Raw genomic sequence first — 26,042 nt, 5'->3', positions numbered from 1 at the left:
CCACACTGATAATCACCAAGGATTTTTTCCGTGTATGGCTCCAATCGCTTGAGCAACACGTAGGACAGGACCTTATACGCTGTCGGGAGCAACGCAATGCCACGATAGTTGGTACACTTCTTTTTGGACCCTTTTTTGTGTACGGGGCAGATCACTCCTAGGTTCCATTCCTTTGGCTGCTTTTCCTCTTCCCAGATCTTGCACAGTAACTGGAATAGTTCCGACTGTACTCGACCCCCGCCGTATTTCCACAATTCGGAGGGTAAGTCGTCAATGCCCGGTGCTTTGTGGTTTTTGAGTCTCATTATGGCTTCACGGACTTCTTCAAAGGTCGGGGGTTCCACGATTTCGCTATTGTGTTCCATAGAGCGGGGTACTTGTTCCTCGAGTGGTGGGCAGTTGAGCAGTTGCTGGAAATAGTCACGCCAGCAGGTCATGATGGTATCTCTGTCCGATATCAGGTTTCCATCATCGTCTTCAAGGAACTGAGCCGTGGGTTGGTAGCCTTTCTTGCAGGAGCTTACTTCCTTATAGAATTTCCGTGACTCGTTAGCTCTGAGGAGTGTCTCCATCCCTCTTACGATGTTGTCCAGATGCTGTCTTTTGGCTCTCTTAATTATCGTTCTAGCTTCCGTTTGGACCTTCTTATATTTGGCAACCCATTCCTCGTTATTCTCAGCCTGGATTTTACATTTCCGCCTTTCCTTGACAATGTCTTCGCAGTCCTGATTCCACCACTTTCTTCTTTTGGTGTTTCTTTTTCTTCCCAGTACTTTAACAGCTGTTGTTTTTACTGTGTGTTTCACACTATCCCAGTGACTGTCAATATCCGCGTCAACCGTGAGCAGGTTAAACCTGTTATTCAACTCTAATCGAAACTTTTCTCTTATATCTGGGTCTCTTAGGTTGTCTAAGTTAATCGGCTCCTCTTTTCTGGTGTTATTCCTTCTTTTTACCGTGATCCTTGCCTTGAGTTGGATACCAAGCAGATAGTGATCGCTGTCACAGTCAGGCCCTCTGTACGAACGCACGTCCTGTATGGTGCTTTTGTGTCTGTCATCTATCACGGCATGATCGATCTGGTTCACTGTTTTTCCATCAGGTGACTTCCAGGTACCTTTGTGGATATCTTTATGAGGGAACATTGTCAAGGTGTACGTGCGCGAAATTGCTTTTAAGCTATAAATAAGTATGTTTACTAAGTTCCTTCCGTCGCGTTGCTATCCGCTTCCAAAATGCATATCAATTAAAAAACATACAACCTACAACCTTCTTTAGAAGGCTGGCTTCTCTGTTAGCTGGCTGATTCGTCTTAACTTCAACGCTGTCTCTTTCTGCCTTGGTAGTAGGGTCTATCGAGCAAGAGAGAGAAAACACCGCTCACGCATCGGCTGGTGAATGTAGGCCGCGACCATCTTTAAAGCCTCGCTGCCTCTCAGCGAATGTAAAGCCTCGTCTCTAATGGCATCATTACAATTTTAAAACAATCGTTGTTTTTATTGTTTTCTTAATGCCTGGATGTGTTTAACTGCCTCTTAGCCTTGAGACGATTATGTTAAGTTGTTCAGCATTAGCTTGAATATCTTCAATGATTGTATGAAAAATAAAGAATTACGGACCTACAATGTCAAATGCCTTAATTACCAACGCTAAAGATCGCGCCACAAAACCATCTCGAACGATTAAAAAGCATTTCCCAACGTCCCGTTTTCGAGCGTAACGTGTTAATCGGCCGGCGGTATCATTTGTAGCGCCATTGCGCGCGCCGCCTAGCCCCGCCGTGCGTTGACACGAGGCGGCACTCTTGCGCAGTCGGGCCGACAGTCGCGGCGGCCACACGTCTCCATGCTGCAGGACGACGAAGCCATGGTGACCAAGAAGAAGAGCAAGATCCCGTGCTTGTCGCTGGCGTCGTTCCTCCCGGCGCTCGAGGGTAATGCAATTCTGCCGACCTCTATTCGTGGCCTCGTGCCGCCGGTTGCGTTCACTCTTGCATTGAAATACACTCACTTTCTTGAGTCTGCCGCGGTCAGGTGTACTGATTTTGTGTTTTTTAAAGTTCCTCCTGTGCTGTGTTATAGTTTTTGACGTGTATTTTGTTTAGTGTTTTCGTTTTAGTTGTTGTGGCAGGAATTGTGATTATGTTTGAGAAATGTGCGCGTGAATTTTGGTGATTGATGTCGTTATGAGATTGTGGGTGTTGGATGATGTTGTTGGAATTCGGCAGTGCAATAAGGTTATGGGGCTGCCATCTCACTGAAGTGATATTTTATATTACGTGTGCGTGCATATGGATGCGTCTACATTTCCATACGGTAGAGTTCCGTAAACGTAGCGATGGACCTAATTAAAGGTACTTTATATTATGGTAGGTATGTGAGATATTAATTAGATGTTTATATAAAGACCTAAAACTCGCGGAAATAAATCCAGTGTCATTGTAACTCGATTATTTTTTGCCGATTTGGTAAAAAAATAGCTGCGCGGTTGGCTTGGCATTCTAATGACTACTTAATTTTTAATTGCAAACATAATAATCGAGTCTGCAGTATTTTTTCTGTGTGTATGTATTGTTTGTGTCACAATCACGAATTCCGGGTCTTTAACGTATGCAGCAAATCTAAAAATAAATCTCATCAAAAATACAATACGTAAACTGAGACCATTGTTACTTTAATGATCTGCTATTGTAATGCAAAATTTATTGTAAATTATATTTTTCAACTTATCGTCATTTTTGTAATGTTTTATCTAGATAGTTCGATGGCATATTATGAAAATCTCGTTATGCTTACGGAGCAGGCATTAAGAAACACTTAACCCAGGTAACATTATTATGAATGAGGTTACACTATTCACGGTTATTAACTGCCTACTGCCCAACTGTTATGTCTTTTTACATACCATTAGGTATTATTGTTATACTTACGAAAATAGAAGATGAAAAGTTAAATGGGTAATTAATTACAAATAGAGTCAGGTCGTTAAAAGTGGTTGCAAATTTTATTCCTTATTTACCATGAATTCCGCAGTTTGTAACAACGTTTCCATTTTCCACTCAAAATACTAACTCACCTGTTTCTCATTCACTTACTATTCACGACTGTAACCTTATCTACCCTTTTACCAGAAAAAACAGACCCTACGTAAAGAAATTCAAAACAACAGTAAGCAAAACTAGACCATATTTCTTAACTAATAAGGTTAATTTTCTGTTACAGCGGTGACAGCGGTAGTGACGATGCCGGGGGGAGGGGGCGCCCCTCCGGGCACACCCTCGGCCAAACCAAAGGTAAACAAAACTACAGTTATTCTGTGTTATAGTGTGGGTAACAGGTACCATCGGGGAATTCCACGATTGCAATGCAGTTTCCCGTTCGCAACTCGTCGTGCAAACTGGAAAATTTTAAACTAAGATTTGTTTTCTAAGTTGGAAATTTATTCTTCAATATTCCTTTTTCCAGTTAAAAATAACACAATTTTGGTGGTGCCTGTTCGCCCTAGTAACGCTCTAAAGATATAATATTCCTCCCATAGAGATCTGTGGGAGGATGAGGAATATGAGGAATATGGACACTAAAAACCATGATAGAATAATCCACATTTTTATATGTATGGCGTATAAAACTAAAAAAAACCTTTCATTTACCTATACAGTGACTTCAAAGTTTCGATGTTTTTCAACCTACTATAAACTTCTAACTTTTTACACCTACTATAAACTTCAAGACCATATTAGTAAGATTTATCTCAACTTTTAGTGCTTAGAAATAAAGTTAATTAGTGAACACAATTTATGATTTCAATATTCTGTTCTTTCAGGAAAAACCACGACCAAAAGTAGTGGTTGCGCTGTATCCCTTCAAAGCTCAAGAAACTGGTGATCTCTCGTTAGAAAAGGTACGTACATAGATAAATATAAAAATAACAAACATTCATTATATTCGGTATAAACATCCATGAAGGCTGCGTAGTTTCGCTAATACATACTATGCTCTGTAACAACTATACTATAAATTTGATTTACTTAAGTAGCCCTTTTCACCTGAAACTGCTTTCCTTAAAAAACATTTTGCGGATTCTTCTTACCGCGGTAAAATAATTAGCAGTGAGATTAGCTGTAAGGCGATACATTTGTGTAGGGGAGGCTTCAACGTTATCAATATACTTACACATAATGTAAGAATCGGTCATGACGTTTCAGACAAGTGTTTAATAATATAATTTGATTATTTTCAGGGAGCGGAGTATGAGGTGATCGACGATTCTCAGGAGCATTGGTGGAAAGCCAAAGATGAGCATGGGTATGTATTCCGGTCATTGTTTATAATAACTAGTTGTGTCGGTTTATTTTAATACATACCCATTAGAATATTTGCAAACGCCAGGGCTTTTCATTTATATGTGGTTTTTGGCAATATGCCTTCGCCTCTCCTTTTTAAGTACATAGATAGACATACATTAGGCTTTGGAACTGGTTGTGTCTCTATTTATGTACCAAATTCCTATGGTTTCAACTTCAACTGTTACGAGTAAACAATACGAGCAGACAATAATAAGTACCTACATGTAGTACCTTATCATAATCAGTATAATTGCTAACTACTAGTGGTGCGGCGGTAACCACTGGCCTCTATAAAAGATTAAGGCCGTCAGTTGAGACGGGAAACATGTCGTATTAGTATCAAACGACTAGTCACTGTGCCTCTATGTACTGATATTAAACGTGTTTACGTCAATTGAGTTGATTAGAACCTACGCTAATTTTTACATAGCGAAACGAGCATTATTATAAGTGAATAATTTTATAAATTACTAAATGGTATTTTTGAAACCAGCTGGATGTATTTTTTTAATGATTTGTCGTCAATGTGAAGACTTTGTGAGAGTTTAGATTGTAATTCACTTTCACTTCCTAGAATTAGTTAAATATAATCTCAAGTTCATGTATATATAGAACATGAGCCAGTTTACTCCTGCATCTAGGTCATCTATTTCAAGTGGTTGGGGTCATCTTATTCCGCCCTGGCCACATACATAAAATATGATTCTATTTTTTCCTATAACTTTCGTTTGTTTTAAGATATATTTTTGTATAATAATAATAAGCTTGTCTTTTATTTGTTGTTACAGGTCAGTTGGATACATCCCAAGTAATTATGTTAAGGAAAAGGAGTCGTTAGGATTACAGAAATATGAGTAAGTTACATTTGAATTAATGTGTACTTTCTTAAGTTAAATATTACAATGAACTACATGCACATGACATTGTATATGTAATAATAATTTATTCTCCATTTCCAAACGGAATTTTCCGCAGGCGGCGGAATCAAATCTTGTTTAAATTGTATCAAAACTAGAGCTATAAATCGAGCATACATTCCGAACGTATTGCCAGAAGCGACACAAATAAAAATATATCAACTAATTTACAAAACAACATAAATTAGCAATTATAATGTCTACAACCAACATCGTTTGGATTTTAGTTGAATAGTAGAGCAATATCATAATTCGATCCGGATGATTTGTACATAATGCATTCATGTTCAAGGCTGTTCACATTGTAATGTTATTCGTTTGTCCCAAATAATACTAGAAGTGAAGACACTAAAAGTGAAATTCGTAAAAATAACTTGATTTTATGTGGTTTTGCGCCGGTACTGTAATAAGCAGGCTTAAATGCTACATGTGACCAATTAAACGTAATAACACACCGTTGTTCTACAGTACAAATCGTGTCGGTATTCACGGTGATTGTGGGATCTTTTATGAAGTCAGCTTCAACGGTACCTGTTATATCGTACCGTAATATATTTTTATAGTGACCTTGATATATTTATATGTCTGTGATTAAACCTTATTTTACTATCATAGACTAATCCGAGCTATGCATCTGAGAATAATTAAACAATGCTTGACGTCAATCTCCCTATTGTGTTTCAGATGGTACGTAGGCGATATGTCTCGGCAAAGGGCAGAATCTCTACTAAAGCAAGAAGACAAAGAAGGCTGTTTCGTGGTTAGGAACTCTTCTACGAAAGGAATGTACACACTCTCCTTATTTACCAAAGTGTGAGTAGACTCTTGATACTTATAAATAACTGATTGAACACGCCCAGCTTAGAGGCGTATCAAACAGTTAAAGTCGATTGAATTTATATGTGTCACAGATTAACGGTTACGATGACCATATTATATCATAAATTAATGTATCTACCCTGTAAAGTATGACTTCCCTTTTAACACTTTTTCCTTTGCCACGGCTTACGTCTTCCAAATGTATAGAAAAGCAAGTGGCTCCATTGTGGACTTTACTCGTGAGCATAAAACACGCATTTTTGCCCATTACTAACGCTGCTACGTCTGTAATAATGACAAACAAACCTCCCATTCCAGCAACCACCCGCAAACGAAGCACTACCACATAAAGCAGAACAGCCGCGGCGAGTTCTACCTGTCGGACAAGCACTGCTGCGCGAGCATCCCCGAGCTGATCAACTACCACAAGCACAACAGCGGCGGGCTGTGCTCGCGGCTGAAGACGTCGCCGTGCGACCGCCCCGCGCCGCCCACGCCCGGACTGTCGCATGGTATGTGTGCGGTTATCTATATCGGACCTTTAGTACAATAATGACCTAACTCAAAAACCCGACTTTATGGAGAAACGCGATAAACAAAAATGGACCAAGTGTTTTTTCACTCATTTGCCCCTGGTGTCTAACATTTATAATTTATGTTTATGGAATTTGGTATCGCATGTACTTAGATAGACAGCCATTCTGTTGAGCAGTGAGTTTTAAGTCGGTCCAGCGCAAAAAGTCAAAATCCCAAAATTTTGAGTTGAGTCGATATTGTACTAAAGGTGATGTATAGTTCTACCTGTCGGACAAGCACTGCTGCGCGAGCATCCCCGAGCTGATCAACTACCACAAGCACAACAGCGGCGGGCTGTGCTCGCGCCTGAAGACGTCGCCGTGCGACCGCCCCGCGCCGCCCACGCCCGGACTGTCGCATGGTATGTGTGCGATTATCTATTACCTAGCACCTTTAGTACAATAATGACCTAACTCAAAAATCCGACATTATGGGGACTAAGTGATTTTTCACTCATTTGCTTCTGGTTTCTAACTTTTATGATTAATCTTTATGGTATTTCGTATCGCATGTACAGATAGACAGCCGTTGAGCAGGGAGTTTTAAGTCGGTCCAGCACAAAAAGTCAAAATCCCAAAATTTTGAGTTGAGTCGATATTGTACTAAAGGTGATGTATAGTTCTACCTGTCGGACAAGCACTGCTGCGCGAGCATCCCCGAGCTGATCAACTACCACAAGCACAACAGCGGCGGGCTGTGCTCGCGGCTGAAGACGTCGCCGTGCGACCGCCCCGCGCCGCCCACGCCCGGACTGTCGCATGGTATGTGTTTGTTTGCTGCTTAGCTTACGGTTTGTTACAGTGGTTTGGTCATCTAGATTAGCGTCAGTCGCTGGATGGGTGCGCTGGACGTATGTAAGTAACAGGAGATTTGTTACGCGACGGGATCCTTTCGTGCACTCTCTGTACGATAGTGTTTAGTTTATGGAGTGTTGGATATTGGTAACGTCCATCCCCGAGCTGATCAACTACCACAAGCACAACAGCGGCGGGCTGTGCTCTCGGCTGAAGACGTCGCCGTGCGACCGCCCCGCGCCGCCCACGCCCGGACTGTCGCATGGTATGTGTGCGATTGTCAAACTGTACCTATAGTTTTTAGTATATGGACTATGGAGTGTTGGATGTTCGGATTGATAGACTATCAATGCCAACATTCAACACCCCATACACTAAAAACTATGATGAAGTAACAGCGTGGATCCTACAATAATCTGTTTGGTCCATGTTTGAACGTACCCATAAATCCACGCACGTGTATTATAATATATCCTTTATTGACGTCGATAAACTCGTTTAATGTGCCGCCAATCACAAAGCTGTATTTATTGCGAGTCGCGTTATAGTGAAATTTATTTCGATAACGAACCCATGCAACGGCGACTGGTACAGTATTCATGCCCTCTCAGCGTTACCGAAACTATAATCGAGTTGGCATGAATGCGGTATCTGGCTATATTTCAGAACTATGTATGTTAAGATGTCACATTTCCTGAGAAGTTACAAATCTACAGGCTACTCACATACCTACACCTACCCAATTTGTTCATCATGCACTTTACACCATCCACAGACAAATGGGAGATCGACCCTTCAGAGCTAGTCCTACTAGAAGAGCTGGGCGCGGGCCAGTTCGGCGTGGTGCGGCGCGGGCGCTGGCGCGGCCGCATCGACACCGCCGTCAAGATGATGAAGGAGGGCACCATGTCCGAGGACGACTTCATTGAGGAGGCCAAGGTTATGACGTGAGTATTTTCATTAAGAATTAAGCCTGTGTGGTGTAAATGTATGATAAAGCCAGTGTGTCGAAGTGAGCGTCTGGGCCGTGCGTTGGCAGACGCCACGCCAGTCGCTGCCTGTTGAGTGTATTATGTATAATAATTTCGATATTTTACAAGTACTTTCTAAAATACGTGAACTGTAGCAATCTTCCCCTCGCTAACCCCAAAACTTTTCATTCCCGCAGCAAACTCCAACACCAGAACCTAGTGCAGCTATACGGCGTGTGTTCCAAACACCGGCCCATCTACATAGTGACTGAGTACATGCGGCACGGCTCGCTGTTCAACTACCTGCGACGCACCGCGCCCGACCAGCTGGGCCCCGCCGTGCTACTGGACATGTGCATACAGGTACACAACGATTCATGAATGAGTATACGTTAATCGGAGTATACCTAGTGTCCGTCTTCTACATCTGATGAGACGACTCTCTGTTGAGAGGCTAAAGAGTGTCAGTAGACTACTTTTTAGCACTCCCACCTAGCCACAGGCTAGACAAGATAAATATAAAAGTATTATGCTGTTGCCGTATTTTAATACCGTAGTCATTCATAACCAAGATTAATTACATACATGTCAATAATACAACTTTAGGAAATCGCATGATTTCTTGTTTATCGACTCCAAATCATATCTCAGACCTGATGTATCCTGACCTGATCCACTAACACAAAGCAATTTGAATCCGCAGGTGTGCAAAGGCATGGCGTACCTGGAGCGGCACAACTACATCCACCGGGACCTCGCCGCAAGGAACTGTCTAGTCGGCGACGAGAACCAAGTCAAAGGTAAATTAATCTGTAAATTATAATCATAGTATTATGCTGAGTCAGAACCCTTTTGCTAACATGATAAATACACATGTTGCTTTTCTATCTGCATGTCTTATAATAATGTTTTGTGTTTTATGTAATCTAAAAAAATTATGTTAGAAATCTTGCTGTGTAACCTGTGTATGTGTTGTGTTAAGTAAATAAATATCTTATCTATCTATCTAACCTGGAATATCCAAGCTAGGTTAGATTCTCGCAATCGTCTGTCCTAGTATCCATTAGGTTGAACCCTGTTTGATCATAAATATCCTTCCATCCAAAGGTCTAGAAGAGATCGCTTTAACCTATATAACACCGCCTTTGCACCTATGTGTTAGTATAGTATAGTTTATCTTGTTTGTGTACAAATAAAGCATATCTATCTGTCTATCTATCACAGTGGCAGACTTCGGCCTAGCGCGATACGTGTTGGACGACCAGTATACGAGCTCCGGGGGCACCAAGTTTCCTATCAAGTGGGCGCCGCCTGAAGTGTTGAATTACACGAGGTTTTCCTCCAAGTCTGATGTGTGGGCTTTTGGTGAGTGATGCAGCATTTACTTATATTTCCTGTCTACTTGAATTATAAATGTATAGAGCACATTATCGTCTACACGATTGTAGCATAGAGATAGCAGTAAGCGAAGCTACGCTATACTGTGTCAATTTAGCTTTATAATGTTCCAACTAATGTTAACATTAATTAAGCAGGGTTTACACTATAAAATGTGCTTGGCTCTAGCCCGCTCGTATAAAATTGAGGGTGATAGCGTCACAGGAACGGAAGAATTGGCGTACAAATAAGGAGGCCTATACCCAACAGTGGGCGATAGAAGGCTGCTGATGATGATGAATGACAAAAACCTTATTTTACACTTTTTACCTAATTTCTAACGTGGTCGAATAGGACTCTATTATTCGATTATATACGATAGGTTGATTACTCTTCTGAAAATTGTATTCCATGTATTATACTCACCATGTATTTTACCGCTTCAGGTGTGCTGATGTGGGAGGTGTTCACGTGCGGCAAGGTGCCGTACGGGCGCATGAAGAACTCAGAGGTGGTGGAGATGGTGCAGCGCGGGCAGGTGCTCGAGAAGCCGAAGGGCTGTCTCAATGAGATTTATAATGTGAGTTCTGTTGGGATTGTTGCTTATGGTTGATTTTTCTATAAGATTATTTTTAAAAATATGCTCTACAACGACTTTTATTTTGAGTCTGTACCGCAAAGCGGCTTTCACACTACTCAAACGACCCTTTTGGACCCAGCGGGGGTAGATATGTGTAGCCAGATTTATATGTGATGTTTGATAATATTTCCAATCGGCATGGGGACACTATGGTAACAACCCGCCAATCTTTGAGGAGGCCTTGTCCATAGTGTACAAGCTGTGTGTTTCTTGCCATTGCGATTGCTAAATCTACAATAATTTAGTCAGCATGGCTAGCACGGGGTGCACGACCATGACAAGACGTGGCAAGTTATGCATCGCACGGCTTCGTAAGCGAGCGCTACATCCAACTTGTCACATCTTGTCATGCGGCAGCTTCAGTCTTACTTTATCTACTAACTGTGTTATGTGACTCATTCACTAACCGAATGTATTCCCCAACTCCAGGTGATGCGGCTGTGCTGGCGGCACGCGCCGGACGAGCGACCCTCATTCCGGCTGCTCAAGGAGGAGCTCGCGAGCGTCGCGCAGACCGTGCTCGCCGACTGACTGCGATTACTGCTGCAGCTGCTCGGCTCGGCGCCCGGCCCGCTCTAGGATGCACCAAGACAACGACTTGGGGAGAGAATCTCGCTTGACACTTTTGGGTTCCTGCGATAAAATACCTTGCCCGCGGTCATCGCCCGCTCTAGGATGCACCAGGACAGTGGGGAGAGCGTTCTCGCTTGACACTGTTGTGTGGTCGTTCAATGCCTACGATAGAATACCTTGTGTGAACGCGCAGTCAGCTCAAATGCACCTTTACGTCGACGTGGGGAGAGCGTTTTCGCTTGACACATGGCAGCCCGCATTAGCCCTCCCGTCTATGTGCAGAGAGTGCGTGTTTGATGGACACAGCTTTGAGTCGCGGCATACACTCTTTCACCGACTGCGACGTGGAGAGAGCGTTTTCGCTTGACACAGTTGTGTGTTCGTTTGAAGGTGTTAGATAAAATACCATGCGTCTGCGCGCGGAGAGTGCGTTTGCTTGACTCGGTTAATTGTTCGCCCAGACTGCTTGAGCAATGACTGGTATTACCTACTGTCGGGCCTGAAACTGCTATTGCCTACTTTGAAAGGATTTTGTTGCATGCAAGGTCCGTAAATTCCTCCAGTGCAAACTGAAATCACGGATATGATACATGGCGGCGCCCCATGCTTTTCTCTTCACTATGAAGTCAAAACAAACAAACGCTATCGAACCATTTAAGCCTGGATGTAAAGCATAAATTGGCAGTTTGAAAACAAACGTGAAAGTATTAGAATGAGCTTAAACGCCGACTGAGAGATAGTCGCTGCAAACTAACTAAAGTATTATTCTCGAAGCGTGTGAAATGTGAAAGAATGAATGCACTAAAAGTAATATTCGTGCATTTGGATCTCAAAACATTCCCTTCAAATTATTTTATTGGATACATTGATTGTGGACGTCAGTAAGAATTTAAACAAAGACTGTTTTAGACGCATTTTTGAGCAAAGCTCTGGTTGTGATAACTGTGTGTTTAAATGTTGTCGAAGCTTTTAGATGACGCGCACGGCTTAGCAGCAACCAGCGCATCGCGGACCGAACGAATACTTTTTTAATAATAGCACATTACATAATTATCCCATTCAATAGTGCAATAGCCATTATATGTAGGAATAAATGTGATATTACCCATTTGATATCTCCATGTTGGTTTAGTATCAAATTGTATATAATAAATATCACTATTTTAGATACTAGTCTTATATATACTGAAGATTTTTAGCGAATTAACATTAAAAACAAACATATACCTACCCCATGCACATTAAAACTTGTAGAAAATGCTTTTATACTGTTTAATACCCTATGTAGAAAACGAATACTGCCGTCAAGATCTGTATAATTTCAAAGTTATTATATGCATCTTTCAATGGGTTCCCTTGCTTTATTAAAAAATATAATTGAATACAGATGAAATTTGATATTGGTCACAAAGTAAAATATAGAAACTTGTTTCTTTTTGTGTATGTTTAAGCTCCAATGATTTTTTGGGGTTTTCTAATCACACAAGATTTATTGTTTGTAGTAGTCGCCTAAATTTATGCCAGTATTTTCCGTCACAATTATAGCTTACAGTCGTTTCTTTGACTGCTAGTCATAATTTCGTCATAAGTCTACTCGTAAAATTCTTTATCATAATTTCATGATTAATTGAATCGCATTTTAACGACTGTCTTATTTGTGTACGTACCTATGTAAAATAAACTTGCATATCATCAAAATTACAAATTCAGACAATAAAAATATGCGGTTGGTCATCGCCATCGATCACATAGTTATTTGATAAAATTTTGACCATTAGTGACAAACAAATAAATGTGCCAATACCTTTATGTTCATGTCATGTGATTGTAATTTATTTGTCTCACTGGATTTTTACTTTTGTATATTTTGATGTCATGACATTCCTAAAACTAAATTTGAATCAATTAGATAACTAAATATAAGTTTGTAAATATGTTTTATGTGATATAACTCGAATGCGTAGTCATAAATATTTAATAAATGTAATTATTATTAGTAAATATAGTTAATTTTAAGCTTTTATTTCACAGTGGTCTCGTTAGAGACAATCATAATTATTACGACAAAATAACAGTACAATATTCTAAACTTTAAATTATGAATAATATAGGTTCATTTAGTGTAATTTGCTTCGGAATTGTACAGCGATTAATTTGTATAACTGTTTTTTAAAACTATCAAGCCAAGTAAACAATGATTATAATATACATTTGTCGTTTTATTAAAAGCATATTAATATAGTGTATAGTGCGGAATAGTGCCTCTGTAGGTAGGTTTAGCAGACTACCCATTATGCAACAGAGGTCTGATACAGGGAAATTATACTAATTTGGACGCAGATTTAGCCTCTCTTGACTGTAATTATAAAGAAAAAAAATCATCAATGCTTCGACAAAAAATATTTTATTTTGATCATTGCTGATGTAAGTATTGTAGGTAAGTACCTACACAAGTACACATACATATATGTATTAAGGTAGACACATCCTTATAGACTAATTAATAAAACCAACGTGTGTGATTTAGTACCTACATTAGTATGTACTAAGTTCAAATCAATCTCAAAAAGGCTTAAAAATATTCAGTGGGTTATTATTAGGTACAGATTCAGCAGCAAGATTAGAGGTACCATGGCCTGTGTCGCTGCACGAAAAATAATACATACCTACCATTTAGCCCACACCTATCTTTACCACTTGTGTTACTTATAATTGGTTATGTTTGATATTAAGGGTCTGTTTCACAATGTCTGGTTAGTGGCTACCTGACGGATAAAATACATGCTGTCACTCTCTGTTATTATTTTTTAGACAGTGACAGCATGTATTTTATCCGACAGGTAGCGACTAACCAGACATTGTGAAACAGGGGCTAAATAATATAAATTTGATAAATCATATAATTAGTAATGCAATGGGCAGGTACAGTGAGCTTAATAATTAGCTATACACTTTAGTACCTTGTCAAACCCACAGGCGAATTCCGTGCATTCAAACAGATTAGATTGTCAAGGTACAAAAGTCTACTTATAGCCACTTATGGAGCTGACCGTATATCAATTTATTCAGTTAATAAAACAATATTATACCCTGTAGTAGAATCTCAATGAGGTTTCACTTTTTATGAGCCCACAGGAGACTCCCGTAAGTAATGCTCTAACAACAGCACGATACTGGAATGTATTTATAAATATTACATCTACTTTATAATATAAGTTATGTTTATAAATAAATAATTAACCTTAACTAAGATAGGTAGGTACAACTTAATTTTAGATAGATACATCTTTATGTTTACTTTGTAGGTAAAGGGCGATTCACATTTGTATATTAGTTTCTAGGAAATTATTTAGTACAATTTGAAAGGCAAGTTCTTAAGTGCTTTAGTGCGCTGCGAGTGAACGTTTACATTTCCAGTAGAGTATCACGGAACTCTTTCTAAGTAACATACCTAATTCCAATTAATTACATTACGAGTTAACACACATCAAGGGTAGAGTCGAGTAACGCGCGGGGTATGCGCGGTCTGTAGCGTTTACATGTTTCAACTAATGTACAATCCTATATAAAGCACTCTACTAACTGTTATAATGTAAATCGACCTTTTTAAATGAAGTCCTCTGCGATGATTTTTCTGATGGACTATACGGATTTTAGACTGAATACTTATGATATCTTAAATTTAGGATAGGCATGATATATATGCTTTGACAGATTTTTTGTTCTTTTTGTCTTGAAGCGACCGATTAGATGAATGTAACTAGGTGAAGTAAATGCATCTTTTGCATAGTGTACCTACCCTGCAGTGAAATATTTCATACATACATTAAGTAGTATCAACAGTGTAGACCCTTTAGCTAATATTTGGTATTTTGAGTTTATATTTTGACTATAATTTAACAATAATACTCAATTCACTATTTTTATAATTTTTTAAGCATATTTTTTTTTTTATAATAAATTGATTTAAAGATGACACGAGATACTTACATGCCCAGTTTAAATGTTTAGTTTTTTCTGCTATACATAAATAGTAATAATTGGTGTTATATGGCAAGAATATTTAGTTATCTTAATCTAAGTAAAGGTTAAGGCGGATCATGCTTCAATGCATGGAGTCAATTTTTATTCCGGATAGGTATAGTCTGGGTAACCTATCCGAATCTGAGAGACCGCGCCACCACTGTGGTCGGATAGTCGCGGCGCAGCAATTATAGAACTAAATGTAAGATAATACGACTATAGCAATAAAAAGATACTCACAGGTTGTCAGGAACAAATTAAAGTTACATAATTATTATGTCTTATCTTACATACTAATCTAACAATATAGAGGTTACCAATAAGTCATATTCCTCGCATTTGTCGTTGGGATCACGGTTGTGGTTCTTCCGTGTTGGATTTTCACATGTCAGTGGGCAGAATATCAGGTATCAGGTACTGGCACAGATCCATTTCTGAATGCACAAATGTCACTTTTCTGGAAGTATTTTCATCTAGCCTGCAAAAAATATTGAGAATATTTATAGGTTTTGTAGTGTATTGACATATGGGGTATATTAGTGTAAGACAATAATAGTGAATGTGGGTAGATTGAAGATCTTCAGTCTGGACCTTCCATGAGCCTAACCTGTGCTGCTCATCAATTCTGAGTGCTAATTGTGAGTATATAATAGTGGCGACGAGAGAAAAACGTAAAATAGTGTGATAATTGTGTGTACAAATAAGTGTTGCATATAATCAGTGTGATATTCGGCAAAATGAGTGCAGTAAAGTTTGGTGAGTTTGATGTAGCACATGGCTGTTGGGAAAACTATATTGAAAGGTTCTCTTTTGCCCTACAAGCTGCAGGTATTGTGGATGATTCAATTAAGAAGGCTAATTTACTTTTACGACAATCAAATCAAAATTAGACAATCATTTTCATCCGACACCTAATGAGATTGTACAATCATACAAATTTCATACTAGGAATCAAGAAGAGGGGGAAATGATAAGGGATTACATTGCACAACTGAGGAAATTGAGTATTCATTGTAACTTTACTGAGTTGAATCGTACTCTAAGAGATAGGTTGGTTTGTGGTATTCTGGATAAGGACATACAAAGGAAGTTGTTACAGCAGGGTCAGTTAACATTCGAACAAGCTTGTGAAATGGCAGTATCTCATGAAACAGCAAATGTTGACTCGAATATTATTGTTTCATCGGGATCACGTCCAACTATGGATATAATGGAGGAACCTATGGAAGTAAATAAAATAACAAGTAAAAAATTTCAAAAACCTATGGATAAATCATGTTTTCGCTGTGGGAAAAAACATGGTGGATATTGTAGGTTCCGTTGGAGCAAATGTAACTTTTGTGGAAAAGTAGGGCATATAGAGTCAGTTTGTATGAGCAAATCATCAAAGAATAATGATACAATGAATTCTAACTGTAATGGTCTTTATGAAGAACAGGTTAATTTAATAAAACAGGAGAGAATTGCAGCCTTCATGATACAAGTTATGTTGAATAAAAAACAAATAGAGATGGAGGTTGATTCAGGTTGTGCTTTTACAATTATAAGTGAGGCGACGGCCAGACTCATTTTTGATTTTTGATGGAAAATTGCCTAAATTAGAAATGGTAGACATAGCACTAAAAACATGGACTGACAGTACATTGCAATTATTAGGGAAAATATCATTGAACGTTTGCTACAAAGATATTAATGAAAACCTCACAGTTTATATTGCTCAAGGAAACGGACCAAGTTTAATTGGCCGAAACTGGTTTGCTGCATTGAAAATTCAGTTATATGGAATAAACAGTGTGAGAGTTGACTGTAATAAAGTATTAAATTTATTACAAAAATATAGAGAAGTATTTCAAGAAGGATTAGGGAAATATACTGGTCCTGTTGTTAGTATAATACCAAGAGAGGGAAGTATGCCGAAATTTTTGAAGAGTAGGCCAATACCATTTGCTATAAAAGAACGTGTCATCAAAGAGATAGAGACTTTAGTAGCGGATGATGTGTTAGAGCCGACGCCTCACGCAGAGTGGGCCACACCCATTGTGCCGGTACTGAAATCAAATGGTGGAGTGAGGCTGTGCGGAGACTATAGGTCTACTGTAAATTCCGCTATTGATACAGATACATACCCACTTCCGACCCTAAATGAAGCTTTTGCAGAATTACAAGGAGGGGTATTATTTTCAAAAATTGATTTGGAGCGAGCTTATACACAAGTGGTAGTAGACGAACCAACATCAAGGTTACTCACATTAAATACACCTAAAAGACTCTACAAAATGAAAAGATTAAGTCAAGGAATTAAAGCATGTCCTGGAATTTTTCAAAGGCTCATGACGTCATTACTGGCTGGTATTCCTGGGGTAGCAATACTATTAGACGATGTGGTACTTTGCGGGAAAAATGTAGAGCAACACGACCAAAGATTAGAGATGGTGCTGCAAAGACTACAAAAGGCAGGACTTCGAGTTAACAAAAGTAAATGTAAGTTTGCTGTGAAGAGTGTCGAGTTCTTAGGCTTCATCATCGATGAATTTGGTATTCACCCATGTGAAGAGAAAATTATATCACCGAGACCAATACCGAATATAATATCACCGAGGATGCTTCGTTGGGCACTACTTCTTAATTCATATGATTATGAAATCGAATATGTTGAAGGTAAAAAAATTTGCAATGCTGATGCATTAAGCCGTTGGCCGTCAAATACAGAAGAACATACGGAACATGAAGAGTACTTGGGCGTTCTATTGATAGAAGAAACCCCAATAGCACTAGATTTGTCAGCTTTAGAAGTCGCACGGTTGACAAGGAAAGACAAGATACTTAGTAAAATAATGTATTGGATAAGAAATGGATGGCTTGCTAAAGTAGAAAATGAATTTAAAGTATACTGGCAAAAACGAGAGGAACTATCTACATACCAAGGATGCATTCTATGGGGTAGTAGAGTGGTTTTACCTGAAATAATGTGGTCTACGGTACTTGAAGAACTTCAAACTTCAAACTTCAAACTTCAAAATCATTTATTTGTGACACATAGGTTTCAGACAGGTGTTTACAAAGTCATTTTTAAATCTACTGCTATGGTCTACCGTAAAGGTGTACAAATAATATTAGTTATAAATTGATTATATAAAATATTTAAATGTCATGCTATGTCATGCTATGATATCATACAGAAAGTCAAATTACATAAATTATCAAATTGTACAGACATTAAAATAAAAAATAATATATAAGTCAAAATTGTTATTAATCGTGTCAAAGAATAAGTATAAATTAATCAATGATAATCGTGCCTGACTCATGATTAAGTACATATTTAGCTATTCGTTCGGATGTGCCCTTAATATATCTGGTTTTGGTCTGTAAAGAACTCATGTACAGTGTAATATGCCTTTGCAAGTAACATCTTTTTCAATTCGTACCTAAAATGCACGACGTTGTCTATATCTCTTATTTGAGATGGCAAACTATTAAATATTTTTGGAGCCATTCCTAAGACGCTTTTGTTGTACAAAGCCGACTTATGTGGATTTGAAGCTACTTTGTTTTTGCATCTTCGACTTCTGAAAGTGTTAAAGAGATGTCTGTTGGATTTCAAATAGGAAACTATCTCGTAAATGTACAGACACGGCAATGTAAGAATTTTTAATTCAATAAAGTGCTGTTTACAACTATCAGTCGGTTTTAATTTTTTTATAGCGCGAATGCACTTTTTTTGCGATTTAAAAACATGTCCTATGTCAGTAGAATTACCCCAGAATATTATGCCATACCTTAGAGTGGAATATACATATCCAAAGTAGGCTATGACGACCGTTCCTTCATTCGCAATCTTTGATAAAATATGTAATGCATAAGAAAATTTGTTCAGTTTTTTACAAATAATGTCAATCTGTGCTTTCCAATTCAACTTATTGTCAACATACAATCCTAGGAACTTGGTCACTTGTGTTTCGTCAATAATAGTGTCTCGATAATGTATATCAAATTTATCAGGATTAACCCTCTGTCTAAAATTCATGAAATTAGTTTTTGTCAAGTTTATGATTAAGTTGTTTGATGTCATCCATTCAATTATTATTTCCAATGATGCATTTATTTCTGCTACTTGTGTAGTTTTATCTTTTTCCATAAATAATGCCGTACTATCATCAGCAAAGAGGACCATGGGGTGATTAACTACTTTTGGAAGATCATTAATATATACTAGGAACAGCAATGGTCCTAGCACGCTGCCCTGTGGAACTCCAAATTTGGTTTGACGTGGACCTGAAGTATATACTGTTTCAGTACTGCACTTAGGACATATCCTCCCTATTTGTGTAACTTGTGACCGGTTATTCAAATATGATCTTATTAAATTTAGAACAGTCCCTCGAACTCCATATCTCTCTAGCTTGTTTAAAAGAATATTGTGGTCAACAAAATCGAATGCTTTTTTCATGTCCATGAAAAGAGCTGAGACTGGTTGACCTTTATCCATGCAGGTGATCACTCTAGATATAAATTCAAATACTGCCATATCTATGGTTCGACCTTTCCTGAAACCTTTTTGCTCCTCCACCAATATATTATTAGCTTGTAAGTATTCATATAGACTATTATAAATATATCGTTCAAAAATCTTGGAAAACACTGGAATTAGTGCAACAGGCCTATAATATTCCATGTTTTCTTTATCAACTTTTTTAAACATAGGTTTAATGACTGTTAATTTTAATGTGTCTGGGAATTTGCCTTTTTCGATACACTTATTTATAATATGACTCAGCACAGGAGATATTAAGTCTTTTACATATTTAATAATTTTTGTACTAATTTCGTCATTACCTGTGCTATTCGTATTTTTTAATTTTGAAATTATTTCTAACACATCACAAGGATCAGTTGGCCTCATAAACATTGATGAATAGTGCTTATGCTCATTAAAAATTTCATTATGTTTTGTGTTGTCATGCTTTTGAATGGTATCAACATAATGATCATTAAACGCTTCTGCGATTTCTTGTGGGTTTGATATCTTTTTATCATCGGTCTTTATATGTTGAATGGTTTCTTTTGGGATTTTAGATTTGCTGCTACTTATAACTTTCCACGTTGCTTTAGACTTATTGCCAGATGATTTAATAAAGTTATCGTTTTGAGCCTTCTTTGTTAATTTCACAATTTTTTTAAGTCTATTGGCATATTGTTTAAATTTGTGTTGGTTGTCCTTGCTAGGGTCTTTTCTATATGTCATATACATCATTCTTTTCCGCTTGCTGCATCTCTTGATACCATGAGATAGCCATTTTGCCTTAGCATTAGTCGTCATCTTTACTTTAATTTTAGGAAAGCAAAGATCATATATTAATTTGAATAGGTCCAAAAAATATTGATATGCCTCATTTGGGTCGTCACTAATGAAAACGTCATTAAATGATAGACTACCTATATGTTTCCTAAAGTTTTCCATATTTTCTTCACTGTAGTCTCTTTTTTCAATATACCAGTATGTTTTTACACAGGTTTTTTTGGTTGGGCACTGTAAAAGTTGTGATGTATGATCAGAGAGTGCCATCTCGATCACTTCACTTTTACAGCCACGCATATTATGAATATGATTGTCCAGACACGTGTTACTTTTGGGTCTTGTTGGCTGATTTATTTCCATTCTTAAATTGTAGCTATTGACGAGGTTTATAAAGTTAAGAGAGTTTGCGTTTCTAACTAAAATATCTATATTAAAATCTCCACAGATAACGACTTTTTTACTAGAATTGTAACAGTACAATTCGAGAATTTTATCGAATCTTTCATAAAACGATTGGAGGATGTCAGTTTTATATTTAGGAATTCTATACATACAAATAATTATCATGTCATGTTCAATCAGTTCAATAGCACAGCATTCAAGTTCATTTGCTTTATTAAATTTTGATATTTCATGAATGACCTTAAATTTGTGATTGTTTTTTACCAATATGCAAGCACCTCCATGTCGATTATGTCTTGAATAGTATGTCGCTAGTTGATAATTTGGAATGTCAATATGGTCCGTATCGTCAGTAATCATATTATGCTCTGTCACACAAAGGACGTCAACCGTTTTACCAGAAGTTTTTAGTTCTTCCAGATTTATAAAAAGCACATCCGACTTACTAATGAGGCCGTTTATGTTTTGATGCAGTATATTAATCTTATTATACACGAAAAAGCTCATTTACATTTTCACTGGAATGATTATTAGGCGAATTTGTACTTTCTTTTTGCTTTGAAAATTGTACCATAGGTGTAATGATCTCATAAAGGTTTTTTATTATGTTCTGCAAGCCGTGAAAATTCAATCTGCCTGTTCTTTCGGAAAACATACTATACGCTAGGTCGGAGTTTGTGTCAAACAATAGTGCATACTTATGAGTCATTACATCTAGGCTCAGTAACGTGTTAAACATTTCAACTCTACAATTATACAATCCTGCCCCGCAAACATAGGTGGGCAGACAGATTATGATATTTGTATGGGTAATTTTCATAAGCTTTTGTCTAATTCGTGTGACTAGTTCCAAATAGTTATTTGTAGTAAGGAAGTCTGACTCTCCGATCATTATAATACAGTAATCAGATAAATTGAATCCCTGCAGTTTGGTGTCAATATTTGTTAGAAGTACGTCAATGTTTGAGTTCGTATGTTTATAGTGGCAGTACGTGAACTCAGACGATCCAAAAGTTCCATCCAGTAGATCAACAGTCCCGCTCTGAATATTGCCGTTTAGGATGCATAGTTTTACTTTTCTTTTAGTTTCCATAGGTGTTCTGAATTTGTATGTAGAAGCCTTCGCTAGTGACTGATGCGTTTTTTTGTATTTTCCTGATGTTAATGTGCTCTTCTTAGCATTTTCTATATTTGGTTCCGGGCTCCGTGTTACCATAGGTTGGCCTGGCGTATGCGGGGATTTATGAGAGTGTGAGTTTTGACCCACACTTACCTTTTTAGCAGATTTGCGAGTAGATTTAGCTGGAGTTGAATGGTTAATTTTTCCCTTTCCTTGTCCTTTTTTAGGCGTAGCAACGTCATTTTTTAACGCTTCCGTTACTTTGTTAATCATATCTTGTTTTTTTGAGAGATCCTCAATAGTGCGTTTAAGCTGTGAATTTTCTAAGTTGAGATTTTGCACTTCTTGGTGAGCTGTATTCAGTTCGAGTTCTAGCTGTTTTATTTGCTGTTCCAATTCGCAATAGCGTTCGTCATTCTCAACAGAAGTATCTGGTAGACTGTTTGTGGTGCCATCTATTGTGCGATCACTGACTGTAGTCATGGTGTTGTTTGACTCACAATTTCCTTCTGATCCAGACCGCTTTCTTCTAAATGTAATATTTTCGAAGATATTCATTTTTAAAAATCAAAAATATTAAGTTGAAATTGGGGATTGAACCAGTGGTCCGAGGCTAACGTGCCAGCGAAGCGAACTTCTAGCCCAGTGAGCCACTGCTTCGATAGAGTTGAATGCGAAATTATCAATATGTTTCTGTATCTGGAAACCGTTTTTTATTGATTGGGCCGGTTACCCTCAGTGTATTAATTAAATTATGGTAGATTACTTCACTGCATTTTTTAGATATATCACTTTATTTATTTATTCACTTATTTAAACACTTGTTGAAGAATGTTCTAAACCCACTTGGAGCACTTAAATACACAGTTATACGGTTTTGCACTGCATTTGTTTACAATTTATATTTACTGTTTTGACTTGTGTTTTTTTAGCAATTACTTAACACTTTCTGAAGATAACGTTTGCACTCAATATTTACGCCTTATATATGATGTACGTATGGTTTTTATTAAAGTTTAAACGATTATTCTATTTTTTATGGAAACAAACAATAACAGTGAACTTGTTTAAGCGACGGTGGCGCCCTCTTTTCTCTCTCTCTCTTAACTACACGGGAATCATGACGGCATTGTCATAACAAAGGCATTGGCTAGAAGTTATTTTTGGTGGCCTGCGTTGGACAAGCAAATTGAAGACATGGTGAAGAAATGTGATACCTGTGCTGAACACAGAAACATGCCGCCTAAAGTAACACATCACTGGATCAGACCAGACAAGCCCTGGTCTAGGCTACACGTAGATTACGCAGGACCATTTCAGGGTAAAATGTTCCTAATATTGATAGATGCCTATTCAAAATGGCCTGAAGTTAAGGTGGTTAATGATTTAAGTAGTGCCACTTTAATAAAGGAACTTCGTCAAATATTTGCTGAACAAGGATTGCCAGATTGTCTTGTCAGTGACAATGGAAGAAGTTTTATATCTAAAGAATTCAAAGAATATTTAGTAAAAAATGGTATTAAACAGATATTAGTAGCGCCTTATCACCCGGCTTCTAATGGTCAAGCTGAACGAACAGTTCAAGTTATAAAGAATAAACTGAAAAAGCAGACATCAGAGCCATGGAATGTGAAACTCCCCAAAATATTATATGGACTAAGATCTACTCCAAATACGGTTACGGAAACCACACCAGCTGAAATGCTAAATAATAGAAGATTTAGAACAATTTTCGATAATCTGAATCCCTTATCATACAAAAACAACAAAAACAATGACACCATGGAAAGCAACGAAAATACAAAAGTAAGAAGCTTTGAAGTAGGCCAAGCTGTCTACGTTAGAAATTATTGTGGAAATCCTCGTTGGCTGAAGGGCATTGTAGAGAAGAGAGTCGGAGTATGTCGTTATTTAGTTAAATGGAATGGCAAATTGTTAACAAGACATATCAATCAGATGGTCACTGCTCTTCATGGGGAGGAACATGAGGATGTCCCACAAGACACAATTGTACAGCGGACACAGAGTGAAGATGGAAGAGACATCATATCCTTACCACCGCGAGAACAATGGGCTGAAATCATTGGAGTATCAGGGCCAGAAGATGTCATCATACATCAAAGTCCTGAAGTAACATCAGATACAGCCAGAACCAAGAGAATCCGTGAATCTCCACCAACATCTCCACAACCTCAAAAGAAATATGTCATGGAAGACATTGATGATAGTGATTTAGATAACATAGAGCCTCTTGATATGGATGTAGAGACTCAGTAGATTGAATACCATTATAGCAGCCATGTTAGCATTAGTTAGGTAATAGGTAGATAGTAAGTGAAACAAAACAGTGATTGTGAAAGTGACAATTAATTAGTGTTAAGTGAAAATATAAAGTGAAGTGCACCACATATCTCGAGGGGAAGGCATGTAGTGTATTGACATATGGGGTATATTAGTGTAAGACAATAATAGTGAATGTGGGTAGATTGAAGATCTTCAGTCTGGACCTTCCATGAGCCTAACCTGTGCTGCTCATCAATTCTGAGTGCTAATTGTGAGTATATTATAGGTTTCAAAATATATATGAAAGTATTCAGCAATCAAATTGAAAGTGGCTAGGGCCTCTTATATGTATTGAGTGACAAATCTCTAAAACCTGTGAAATGCATTGTAAGTTTAGTTTTTTTCAGTGTCTCTTAATTTTTACACGAAACCAGAAGTTACTTTACAGTGGCACGAAAATGATGCCTCAAAACAAAACCAGCTGAACAGACTTACCATCCCTTAATAACAGTCCAGCAGCCCGAGAAGAAGGTAGGGGCATTAATGATGAGGCACACTCCGAGGCGCTCCGGGTAGTGGCGGCTCAGCAGCCAGATCATGTTCTTGAGCACCTGGTAGTCCATGCAGGATAGAGTGAAGTCCTTCAAGTCAAACACTATGCACAGGTTGTCTACCACCTCTTCAAAGCATCTTTTACTCGCGTCTTCCTGGAAGATTACAATGAATGTTACACTTAGTTTGATTATACTTTTGAGTTTTGTATAATACAAAAAGTATATTTCAAGTTGCTGCTGTGGTTATGTGTGGTTAGGTGGACTAGAATACTTGTTATATTCATTAGTTAAGAATAGAAACCTCACTGATCAAACACTTACCAAACAGTACACAATAAACTTGGTGAGTTCATCAATATTCCTGTCATTAGAGCTGTGGTTCTTGGCCGGGATGTAGATGATGGGGCGGCCGGTGATGTCCCGGTGTCGCAGCACGCGTGCTTTGCACGCATACTTCTCTATTAGCTCTTTGTCGTTGTGAAGCTCTGATACTCCATACTCAATTCGCCATTTGTTGGTTTTGAGGATTGCCTTTAAAAATAAGGATATTATTTTTTATATTCTAAGAAATGGCTGAATTGTACTATAACTTGGTACCCTAATGTATGAACAGGTTATAATTTGCATGCAAAATGTTATAAAATTGTAAGGAACGGAAGGAAAAAGTATGAATGGTTTTGTTTACCTGGAAAGCACTGTCTACATTTCCAAATGCCCTCAAGTATCTGCGAAGAGAAAACTCGTTGTGATACTGCTCCGGGTCTGCGCTAGATATCAAATTCATTCTTTCTTTAAGTTGCTTGAAGTCTTCTTCATTTACGTGTTTCGCTTCTTCAGCCATTGCTTTTCAGAATTTTACAATTTTCTTTAGAATATGCAATAAAACTGAAAGACTACACAAATAATTTTTCGTTTTTATAATAAGTGGTTTTAAATTTTGTAAATATCGTGGCAAATTAAGTAAAAATATTCAATTCCTTTTTATTATCAACACCACTTGACCAAATTTCTTTACCTGTCAACTGACAGGTAATGAAATGTCAATAATCGACATTGACATTAACACTTGACAGGGTGAAAAAGTTTTTTTATACTCACAGACCAAAATTTGTTTATCTCATGTTTATCTCAAAAGTTCGTTGCTATTAATAGAGTTTGTCCAACAAAAAATGTCCACTGAAAAGAGCGGCAAATTTAAAAAATCTGCGCCAATTAGGGCAAAACACCCAATAACTGACCATGTGCCAGTAACTGACCACCTTCCTCTTCAACTCCAATAAATAAAAAATATAGCCAAGCAGGGCCATCTAGTGAACATCCAGTCTATTTTGTGGTTCATTGAGAGCATT

General features: G+C 37.9%; 2 protein-coding genes across 5 annotated transcripts in view; one reads left to right on the top strand and one right to left on the bottom strand.

Annotated features, from left to right (window-relative positions):
* The window catches only part of LOC105380187 (tyrosine-protein kinase Btk29A), a 32,827-nt gene extending 19,607 nt beyond the window's left edge, over window positions 1-13,220 (top strand). For 2 of the 4 annotated variants that reach the window (XM_048624891.1, XM_048624894.1), the window contains 12 exons: window positions 3,222-3,292; window positions 3,823-3,900; window positions 4,240-4,304; window positions 5,134-5,199; window positions 5,947-6,075; window positions 6,400-6,593; window positions 8,227-8,398; window positions 8,620-8,785; window positions 9,126-9,222; window positions 9,647-9,787; window positions 10,246-10,379; window positions 10,869-13,220. In XM_048624891.1, the coding sequence (XP_048480848.1) occupies window positions 3,222-3,292; window positions 3,823-3,900; window positions 4,240-4,304; window positions 5,134-5,199; window positions 5,947-6,075; window positions 6,400-6,593; window positions 8,227-8,398; window positions 8,620-8,785; window positions 9,126-9,222; window positions 9,647-9,787; window positions 10,246-10,379; window positions 10,869-10,970 (1,415 nt within the window). In that variant the 3' untranslated portion in view covers window positions 10,971-13,220. The other 2 variants (XM_048624892.1, XM_048624893.1) reach the window with 2 other exon arrangements.
* Window positions 13,221-14,596: 1,376 nt separating this feature from the next.
* Window positions 14,597-25,728, bottom strand: LOC105380186 (CRAL-TRIO domain-containing protein C3H8.02). Its single transcript, XM_011549688.3, has 4 exons — window positions 25,379-25,728; window positions 25,015-25,224; window positions 24,635-24,846; window positions 14,597-15,513 (listed from the first exon to the last, which is right to left on the bottom strand). The coding sequence occupies exons 1-4, from the start codon at window positions 25,532-25,534 to the stop codon at window positions 15,417-15,419; spliced, it is 675 nt and encodes a 224-aa protein (XP_011547990.2). The 5' UTR covers window positions 25,535-25,728; the 3' UTR covers window positions 14,597-15,416.
* Between the last annotated feature and the right edge of the window lie 314 nt (window positions 25,729-26,042).

Source organism: Plutella xylostella, chromosome 13, assembly GCF_932276165.1.
Source record: "Plutella xylostella chromosome 13, ilPluXylo3.1, whole genome shotgun sequence".
NCBI lineage: Eukaryota > Metazoa > Arthropoda > Insecta > Lepidoptera > Plutellidae > Plutella > Plutella xylostella.
The sequence above is the reverse complement of the archived record's forward strand: the minus strand, read 5'-3'. Positions and strand labels throughout refer to the sequence as shown.